We start from the raw sequence: 10,000 nt of genomic DNA, 5'->3' as shown, positions 1-10,000 counted from the left end.
CGGCGGCGTCTCTCACCCTGTCCCTCAGGCCCTGGAGGTCGGCCTGGCTGGGCTCCGGCTCCGTGGCCACCTTGTGCAGGTAGTGCACCGTGCGCCTCGTGGCCTCCAGCTCCTTGCGCTTCTCGGAGATCAGGTAGGAGTTGGTCTTGATCTCCTCCTCCAGCCTCTTCAGCAGGTCTGCAGACCACAGGGAACCTCAGTGGGACCACTTTTAATGACACAAGTCCCTCCGTCTGAGGACACTGAGGCCAGACGGGGACGAAAGGAGACGCTTTCAACGTCAGATCAGCTCTAATATCAAAACAAACTGCCCCCCCCCCCGACATTCGCACCACTACTGACCTCGACCTTTTAAAATCAAAGCTGAAAACCCTTTTTTTTTTTTTTTAAGTTGGCTTTTAACTCTGTCTAGGGCAGAGTATTTTATTCTGGATGCTCTGATTTTATGAATCTCTGGAAGTTTCCAACAACCTGCAGCTCCTCCACCAGTCACACCTGCGTTTTATTTATTGTTTTTATGTATTATTCTTGTTTTTATAGCTTTGTTGTAAAGCACTTTGGGCACCGCTGGGTTATTGTGAAGGGCTATACAAACAACATTTGATTTGAAATGTATATTTTAAGTAAGCGATCCTGTTATTGAGTGTGAATCGTTGTGTGACAGTTGGAAAACGCCACTGCAGCGTGAGAAAAAACTGCCGACTCGACGGTCGTCCGGAGACGTGAGAGGTCAAGAGAGGTCAAAGGGTCACGAGACGCCGGATTCACTTGTTGGTGAAATTCAACAATCGTCACGTGGCGCCGCGTCAGGAGGATCAAAGAGCTTCGGGTATTGACGTGGAGCGGTACTTTAACCGTACGACTGAATGCCGAGAGTCAAAGAAGTCCGGTGATCTAAATCCGCCGTCCCCCCATCAGAGACCGAGTCCCGTTTCCCTGGGAGACCAGTGTCCTCCGGTGTGAGGGGGCTTGTGAGGACTCGGACCGCCGTCGAGTCGGCGTTTCGATCATTTCATGCTTCGGTCGACTGACGAGCTGCACGACTTTCCACCCGGAACCCGTCAGAGCTGCTCTGCCCGGCAGCTCCTGGGCCACAACTTACACTTCTGCAATTACTCGCAAATAAATCAAAATATAGAGCGAGAGCCTCACATTTCTGTTGCACACGAGCATCGAAAAGCACTAAATTGTCTCCCTCGAGGGGGATCAGCTCGCACAACAGCTCTGATAACTTCAAGCCACTAAGACGGATATGTGACTTTTTTTTAGTCAAAGAAATCGTTGTTTGACTGGTCTTGAGAATTATTGTAATATATTGTATAGTAGGAAGGTGATCCGGTAGGTGAACAGGCAAATTGATTGATTGATTTGATCAAAGTACAACCGGAGGGCCTGGAAAGACAGAAGCCTCGTCTCTCTGTCCCTGAACGTCTCATCGGGCGGCGGCAGGACGGCGGGACTCACTCTCCGGACTGGCGTCGGCCGCAGCCTGGTGCAGGTCTTTCAACTGCTGCTGCGAGCGCATCAGTCGCTGCTCCGCCTGGAACAGCTGCAGTCACACGGGTTAGTAGCTAAACATCCACGTAAAGCCTTGAGCGACATTAAACAGCAGCGAGGAGTGGGACTATTTCAATAATTAAATGAAACCTGGCGACAGGAAAACGGTCTTAAAAAACGAAAAGGTGAAGTAAAACAAACTGGAAAACAAAAACAAAAAGGGTAAACTGAACGTTTCCTTCTTTATTCATAAAAACCACTAATGTGTCGGTTGCTTTTTGTTACAGTTAAGCTTAAAGTAACCTACAAATAATATTACTGCCAAGAAGTACGAGTACAGTCCGGCAATCTCAGTGAAAAATACAACTTTAAAAGAAAAAAGACAAATATTGGTTCCAATTTTTTTTTTTATATATAATAGTTAAATATCAAAAATGCCTTCTTTTTTTGTCTTGATCTATTTTGTCACAACGAAGTGATTTGACTTTGTCATTATTTCAACGGTCAAATCTGCAGAGAAATCTGAAAAGTCCTCCCTGAACTAAAGTTTCTTCATCACACACCTGATGCTTCTGCTCCTGCTTCTGGTGAGCCAGCGCCTCCGCCCGCTCCTTCTCCACCCGCAGCTGCCGGGCCTGCTCCAGCATCTGCTCGTGTTTGGGCACCGACTCCACCTGGCAGAGCCAAGAGGTACAAAAAACCCAAAAACAAATCAACCCGACAGGATCAGGCTTCACCTCTTCACTCGTTTGATCACTTATGGCCAGACTCATGTTTTTTATTCCTCTGTGAATCTTCAGCTTCACACACTGAGGCCCCGGGGGGGTGACTTACCCTCTTCTTCAGCCTCTCCACACGTTTAATGAGCTGATCCTTCTCCTCTTCCATGGCGCTGATGTCCTGTCGTGGCAGAAAGCAGGTTTTCTGTACCGTCGCATGATTCTAAAACTAAAAACATGAAATGTGTGTGACAATTCCCGACAGTTGGTTTTTTTGTTTACCCGTCTGATTTCTGCTGTGGAGAATCCTGAAGTCCTCAGCTGCTCACACTCCTTATGATACGCCTTGAACTCTTCCACCAGCTCCTCGTACTGCAGACGCACAACAACGTGCACTTTTTATAGAATTATAACATCTTAAAATGTAGCGAACGTCTCGAGGTTGTGGGGCAGACCTGGTGATACGTGTCGTTGATGACATCATCCTGCAGGAACTCTGCCGGTATCTCCAGCTTGCATAGGAAGCGAGCCAGGTAAGCTCTCTTCTTCAGTTCGGGGAGCCTCTGCAGCAGCCAGTGGAGGATCGGGTGGATCACGGGTTTACTGCCGACCACCAGGCCCTGTCTGAAGCTGCTCCTGTCGGAGGGCAGAGACCGAACCATGGAAACGTGACGCGAGAATACAGGAGAGAAAAAAAAAACGTGGTTTGGCAGAATGAAGAACATGTGAAAAGGTTCCGCTTGACACGTTTAGCCAGGGGTGTCAAACATGAGGCCCCCGGGGGCCAGAAGCGGCCCGCCAGAGGATCTAATCCGGCCCCGCCATGTGATTTTTAAATTTTTTTTAAGTATAAAACTGACAGAGGCTGATGTAAAAACACTAGATTGGCAAAAAATGACATTCAAAACCGCCCTTGGTCAGAATTTATTAATGCGTCTGTGGAGGTCACATGACGCAACACCTTTCACAATAAAGGTGTCCAATTTATGTGAAGTGATACTTTAGACACGTAAACTCAAAAAAAATTCCAGATGATGACAAATTGTTTTAATCCTGAATAAAAATATGATCTCCAGATACAGACATTGTGTTGTTTTTTTTTGCAAATATAATATCTGATTTCCTTTAATATGTATATTTCAGAATAGACTGGCAAATTCTTGCAGTTACAAAAGCATCAAAAGAAGGAAAGACTTTGACGTTTGTCCGTATCTGCAGTTTAATGTTACGTTTGACTTGTTGGGCCTCCAGAGGTCAGAGGTCAGATCAGGATGATGTGGCCCCTCAACTGAAATCAGTTTGACACCCCTGCATTAAGCACAAAGGTTTGTGTGGCACTTTGTGGTCATTGTGTACATTTTCATTATTCTGTTAGCTGAAAACCTGGATTTGGGCCAATAAACTGTGAATATAACATTTTTTGACCAACAAGACCCATTTGAAATTGTTGCAGTTGTATAATAGAGATCTTTAAGGGAAAAATAACTTGACTGTTTGTCTATTGACTATCTGTTTTCTGTACTTTGTATTGAACAAAAAACATTCAAAAACAGACAATTTAACTTTTGTCCAACAACCAATATTGGATCTATATAACCTTTATTCTATTTGTGAAAATATTTAAAGGGCGATATCACAGAATATTTATTTTTTTCATACCTAAATCCCTTTGGACCAAGTCCTGATTGAAAACCACTTCTGAAATTTGAACCAGATTATCTCACAGAGGCTAAAGATTCTTAAAAAACACGGTTTCATATCTGTGAAACCTTAATTTGATTTGTGAAAATGAAAATAAGTGCACATTTTCGGAGCTGTGACCTGTAAAACATGTATATTTCCCGAATGGGAAACAGCGAACTCATCTGACCCATTGATCCAACAAATAATCCATGTAAGTATCGAGTCAGTAGATGAGAAACTTCCACTGAAACTGTATTCGGATACTTACAGATCTGTGAGATTCCCAGGAAGTTTGTACTTCAGCATTCCCAGCAGTGCACACATTCTCTTCACGGTTTGTTCAGGCATTTCTTCACGGATGTCTATTGCTTGCTGAATTAAAAAAAAACAAAAAACAAAAACCATGATAGATTAATGATCACCTCAGTAGCATGAGCGCTGATTGACACAGATGTAAACAACTTGATATTCACTGTATTCACTCACCTTTGGGTCTATTTCAGCGAGAACGTCGTTTAAAATCTGCAGCAGCTGCATCGGCTCCAGGGAATCGAACGTGATGAGGTTGAAGTGTTTCTTAAACGGCTCCCTGTTCAGTTGCTCAACGACGAATTTAAGTTGTTCGCTCATCTTGAAGTCCCGGGGATTAGCCGCTAAAGCTAACGGAGCTCGTCACTCGATAAGCGCGTCAAACTGACCCCAGTCCTCCCGTAATGGCTATTTAATAGCTTCTCTGTCTCGTTGGGAAACACGTTTTTACAAATACAAAAACGGGATTTGCTCATTAATCCGCCGTAGATACGCTTCTCTTCGTTAATTTCGAGCTAGTTTACGGTAGCAGGCTGACACGGCTACTGTTGCTAACAACGCAACCCCCTTAGCAACGGGAACGGCGTCGCTGATTGGTTGCTAACCGGAAGTGGAACAGGCGGCGGATCGGTGTTGCGTTAAAGTTGCACGGCAAGTGTGTTAAAGAGCGACACAGAAACATCCGAAAATATAGAAAATAACAACAAACACAGTGCTTTTTCACTTATTTAAAGCAGGAAAATATTACAATTACGGCTCTGTTTTTGCTGACGACACTGCAGTGACAAACAAATGTTGTATTTTATATTCAGCATCTATACAATAATACGTAATTAACACGTTCTGTCGTTTTGAATTTAGAATATCAGCTTGGGACGAACTGAAATACAGGAAATAAAACATCCTGCCTGAGATCTTTCCTTCCTGTGTCCATGAAACTCTATTGTATTTTCACTGTCAATCTTTTACCATTTACATATTAGTACCAGTAGAGTCTTGTGTATATTACGATTTAATATGCACTTATTTAATGGCTATTTTGACCATTTGATATTCTAACATTCTACATCAGTTGTTATATTCTATTGTATGTGGATCAACGCTGTAAAATACTTTCCCTCTGGTGTAACTAAATTCTATTCTATTCTATTCCATTCTAGCACAAATGTAGGAACTACAGTGTTTAATGTTTTCTCACAACAGTATAAATAGTACATTTCAATATTTTTCAAAATTCCGAGATCAGATTTCTTTGTTTTCGCAGCAGATTACAGTTTTCAAAGCATCAATGTCAACTGAAAAAAATAGAAACAACCATGTAAAGGCAAATTAGAATACAAACAGCAATAAATGCGGATTCATAATTCCAAATATGCTGAATTTAGACGCGCAAAAACTTTAAAACAAAACTATTTGTTGTGAACGCACCGTTATTTCGGCCTTGACCAACAGGTGGCGCCATTTAATTGGAGAAAAGTGAAACCTCAGATTGCAACACACTGAATTTTGATTGGATTTAACCACAGGTTTGTTTTGTTTTGTTTTTTTTAAGCACTAAGCTGCAACACGAGTGCACTTTGCCACGGAGAGACTCTTTGTGCGCTGGGGGAAAAGAAAAGAAGATTTATTGCTCTGGAAGGGTGAGAAAACAAACGAAATACATGTACTTTATTGTCGAGAAGCTGGAGGGGGGGAGTGTTGATCTCTCTCGGGAAGTTGGGACGTCGTTTCTGTTCATCCACCTGAACTGGAACAACATCCAGGAAGAAGCGCGTTGACGCGCTGAACGCTGGACGCGCCGTGACGCGTCTTTCTCCCCCAGCCGCGTCATTTGTCTCTCACTTTAGTCCTGCTTTGATTGTCTGCCTACGTTTTTTTTATTTTTATTGAGTCAGCTCTACTAGTTTTCCGTTTTAATCTTCAAACGGCCTCTTTTTTCCCCTCATCATCAGTGTTGTTCTGGTGACTTTTGGTGCGTAAATCTCATCCATGTTCGCAGCCCCTCCTCTTCGTCTCTGCTGGTTTGACGGAGACCCAAAACACCAGAGAGCTGCGAGTCAGTGTGACAGCAAACACAGAGGGGGACGCAGAGGCTCTCCAGAGAACAGACCAGCTCACGACGAAGACGGATAATCTCACATTTTCTGGACTTTGCGAAGGAATTGGACCGCGTATTCTTGGCTTTTCGGGGGGGATTTTTTACGCTCGTACTCGTGAGTAGAAACTTTAACATACAGCGCATTTCTCCTGTATTCTCTAAAAGAAAAGAAAGAAAAAAAAAAACAACAACAATTTTCATCACAGCAGGATGGAAGTTGTTGGTTTGTCTCAGGTCCAGTTAGGACACTGCCTGTGTTGATGTCCTTTGGCCTGATTGGACAGTTTGTGTCAAGAGTCACAATGGTCGAGCCACTGGGGTTCGTGGAGGCGTGGAGAGCCCAGTTTCCTGAATCCGAGCCCCCGTGCATGGAGCTGAAGTCACTGGGGGACATCGAGCAGGAGCTGGACAAGTGCAAGTCGTCCATCCGGCACCTGGAGAAGGAGGTGAACAAGGAGCGCTTCCGAATGATCTACCTGCAGACCCTGCTGGCCAAAGAGAGGAAGTCTTACGACGGGCAGCGGTGGGGGTTTAAACGGACTCCTCAGGCGGACGACGGAGATCCTCCCATCGGCCCGGATGGTCAGAGGTCGCAGGCGGAGGAGGCTCCAGAAGAGGAGCAGCAGCAGCAGCAGCAGAGGGGGCCGTGCAAGCCGGCGAGGTGCAAACCTCACCCAGAAGGCGAGGTGGACGGCGTGTCGTCGGCCAGACAGAAGGGCGGGGTGTCGCCGGTCCGCCAGGAGTCCGAGCTCCCGGACTTCCCCGTGGGCACGGGCTCGGTGGCGGCCCTCCGGTCCAACTTCGAGCGCATCCGGAGGGCCAACTCTCACACGGCCGGCGACGGCAGGGGGCTGTCGGTGCTGGGCGGCCAGGAGAGGCCCTTCTACGTCAACGTGGAGTACCACCACGAGCGCGGGCTGGTGAAGGTCAACGACCGGGAGGTGTCGGACAGGATCGGCACCCTCGGCTGCCAGGCCATGCAGATGGAGCGCAAGAGGTCGCTGCACTCGCTGCCGGGGAACCTGTCGACCGCCTCGGGGGAAATCGGCCGGGCCGTCCCGAGGGGCCGGTCCACCGAGGGGAACTGCGGCTACAACGGGTCGTGCGACGACGCGGAGCTCGGCCCACACTTCCCGAGAGACGGCGGCGGCGGCGGCGGCGTCCGGCCCGGCGGGGGTAAGTCGGAGCGGCAGCCCGCGGAGTGCCAGCCGTACACCAGCGTGTACGTCGGGGGGATTATGGCCGACGGGGACACTCGGGTCATCCACATCAGGGACCACAGCGTGGAGGAGGACGCCCACCTCACCTGGCCGAGGCGCTCCTACTCGCCCGGGAGCTTCGACGACGGCGGCGGCGGCGGCGGCGGCGGCTACACGCCGGACTGCAGCTCCAACGAGAACTTGACGTCCAGCGAGGAGGACTTCTCCTCGGGCCAGTCCAGCCACGTGTCGCCCAGCCCCACCGCCTATCAGATGTACCGGGACAAGAGCCGCTCGCCGTCCCAGCAGTCCTTCGACGGCAGCAGCCCGCCAACCCCTCTGTCCCAGAAGTGGCTGACGCAGCAGGGGACGGCGTCGGAGGCCTCCGTCGCCGGGGGGCGAAGATCGGGCCCGATCTGGCCCTGCGACGGGGACTCCACCACGTCCAGCAGGACGTCCCACGACAACAGTGTTCAGGGAGATCTGGGTAAGTCTGCGATTTCCAATTAACTCACCGAAACTGGTAGATGAAAGACGACCTGAAATACTGGTGTGACAAGAACGTACAGACTTATTCCTTTTAGCTTCTCTACGTTCATCAACAAATGTAAACACAACTTTAGCAAGCCTGGAGTTTGTCAAAGTAAAAGTGAAGTCCATTTATTACCGATTCTGACCACGAGATGCATCCAACTCTTAAGATTTATCGGCGAAAGCAGCGTAGAAAACTAAAACGTGATGGACATCTTGGACCCACAATGAGTAAACCTTCACCGATTGGTTTGTTTTACCATTAAGCACACTTCCCCCCCGCGAGGGCTCCGTCTCAAAGAGCTCCGTATGGATCCGCTGCCAAACGCAACCTCTTCTCTGCCCGGATTAAAAAACATTAAAGTGGTTTTAATGGGCTGAGATCATAAGGGGCTGAAAAAGCACATAAAAGGTCTGGTCTAATCATCATCAGAGATGTCTGGGCCTGCTGCCGCTGGCCTTGATCCAGACTAAGTTACTGATCTGTAAAAAGAACCTGCAATCTCTTTAATGAAGACCTACATTTTCTGCTCTGACACACTAAATCAGGCAGAAAGTGTTTCGGGGAGTCAGGAGGATTTTTAGCCCACAAACCAATTGAAAATCACTTCTATTAAACGGGTTCCATGTCGATCACACACCAAGGCGAAATCGAAAAGAAAGTTAACTAACTATTCTAAATCTCATTGAAAAGCCACGTGGAAGCCGGACGACAAAATCCCCTCAAACAACCTGCAGAAAGTATATCCACAAATGAGACGGGAATCGGCTTGAATAATGTTCAATCCTGTCCCAAAAACCCAGTTCAGAATCTAGTTTATAAACCAGTCTGAAGTTCAAAAACTAGATTGGATCCATTTCACAAGCAAGTCGACAACCGTGCCGGAAAGCGCCGCGCAGACCAGCCCGAGACTCTCCAAGAAACCAGTAGCAAACGAGAATCTAGCGCACGAATGAAGTGTGAAACCAGTTTGAGGAAACCGAACTACATCCGGTGCAAAAGTAGACGCAAACCAATCATGAGCTGAACCGAAATCCATTTCCATAGAAATCCAACAGCCACTCTGAAAGTGATGGTGGAAGTCTCTGTTTATGCAACAAGGGTGGTCAGAGTCACTGAAAACCGCAACTTTTTGAAAAGGTGGAATGTCTTTTTTGAACGCTCCGGCTCCGTCGCCATGTAAACGGGGGGGGGTAACGAGACTTTGTGGAAACGCTCCGGCCTCGATTCCGAGTCGACTGTTCTGCAAGTACGCAAGTAGAAGGACAACAAGGACAATGTTTTCTTCCAGAGCGTCAGAACTTTCGGTCCATATCGTCCCGGGACTTGGTAGTTTATATATTTTACGGTCACTGTAATAATACCGATCCAATTCGTCACACAAATGTCCCTTTACTTCCATCGTTATTGTTTACGGCGTGTCGTTTAAGCGTGTGATTTCCCTCGTGGCCTGTCACGCCGACTTCCTCGTTTTCAGCGTTTCCGCCGTTTCCGTCGTCGTTTTTCGAAAATGTTGCGTTTTTTCCATTGAAACGTCGTCCTTCGTCTCCAAAATTCAACTCCGCCAATCGCCTGACCCCTTTGTACACTTGGGACGTTTCCTGTTTTCGTGCGACTCGTCCGTGTTTAGCGACGCGTCTCCGTCGGTTCCGGTGACGGAGACGAAGCCAGAAATTTGCGCGAAGGGGGGACCTGAGCTACTCTGACAAAAAGTTCGTCCTCCTATAAAACCAGGCCAGGTTCGTTAATGAGAAGCTTTATTCGCAGCTCTTATTCATTTGGAGCAAGGAATATGGAACGTTAACTCTTTCCTTATTGAGCCATTGTTGCCGGCTCCCGTTGTGGTGGGGGTGGAGGTGGAGGTGGAGGTGGAGGGGTGGTGGGGGGGGGGGGGGGGGGGTGGGGGGGGTGGAGAGAACGTGGCTTTCTCCTCAGAATTCTGACCCCAAACGGTAACCCTGGG

General features: G+C 47.7%; 2 protein-coding genes across 3 annotated transcripts in view; one reads left to right on the top strand and one right to left on the bottom strand.

Moving 5' to 3' along the window:
- The window catches only part of ift81 (intraflagellar transport 81 homolog), an 18,038-nt gene extending 13,335 nt beyond the window's left edge, over positions 1-4,703 (bottom strand). For both annotated transcript variants that reach the window (XR_013936678.1, XM_080499073.1), the window contains exons 1-8: positions 4,386-4,703; positions 4,168-4,271; positions 2,672-2,852; positions 2,499-2,588; positions 2,332-2,397; positions 2,061-2,171; positions 1,465-1,549; positions 17-177 (exon numbers count right to left, since the gene is read on the bottom strand). Coding sequence is in view for 1 of the 2 variants with exons in the window: in XM_080499073.1 (XP_080355199.1) it covers positions 17-177; positions 1,465-1,549; positions 2,061-2,171; positions 2,332-2,397; positions 2,499-2,588; positions 2,672-2,852; positions 4,168-4,271; positions 4,386-4,529 (942 nt within the window). In the remaining variant the exon portion in view is untranslated. The remainder of the gene's footprint in view (positions 1-16; positions 178-1,464; positions 1,550-2,060; positions 2,172-2,331; positions 2,398-2,498; positions 2,589-2,671; positions 2,853-4,167; positions 4,272-4,385) is intronic.
- Positions 4,704-5,928: 1,225 nt separating this feature from the next.
- LOC308132732 (breakpoint cluster region protein-like) overlaps positions 5,929-10,000 on the top strand; it is a 31,313-nt gene continuing 27,241 nt past the window's right edge. Inside the window, exons 1-2 of the mRNA XM_080499913.1 lie at positions 5,929-7,992; positions 9,772-9,776. Of these exons, the coding sequence (XP_080356039.1) occupies positions 6,567-7,992; positions 9,772-9,776 (1,431 nt within the window). The 5' untranslated portion in view covers positions 5,929-6,566. The remainder of the gene's footprint in view (positions 7,993-9,771; positions 9,777-10,000) is intronic.

This window comes from Blennius ocellaris, assembly GCF_963422515.1.
Source record: "Blennius ocellaris genome assembly, chromosome: 7".
Classification (NCBI taxonomy): domain Eukaryota; kingdom Metazoa; phylum Chordata; class Actinopteri; order Blenniiformes; family Blenniidae; genus Blennius; species Blennius ocellaris.
This window is presented reverse-complemented; position numbering and strand designations above follow the sequence as displayed.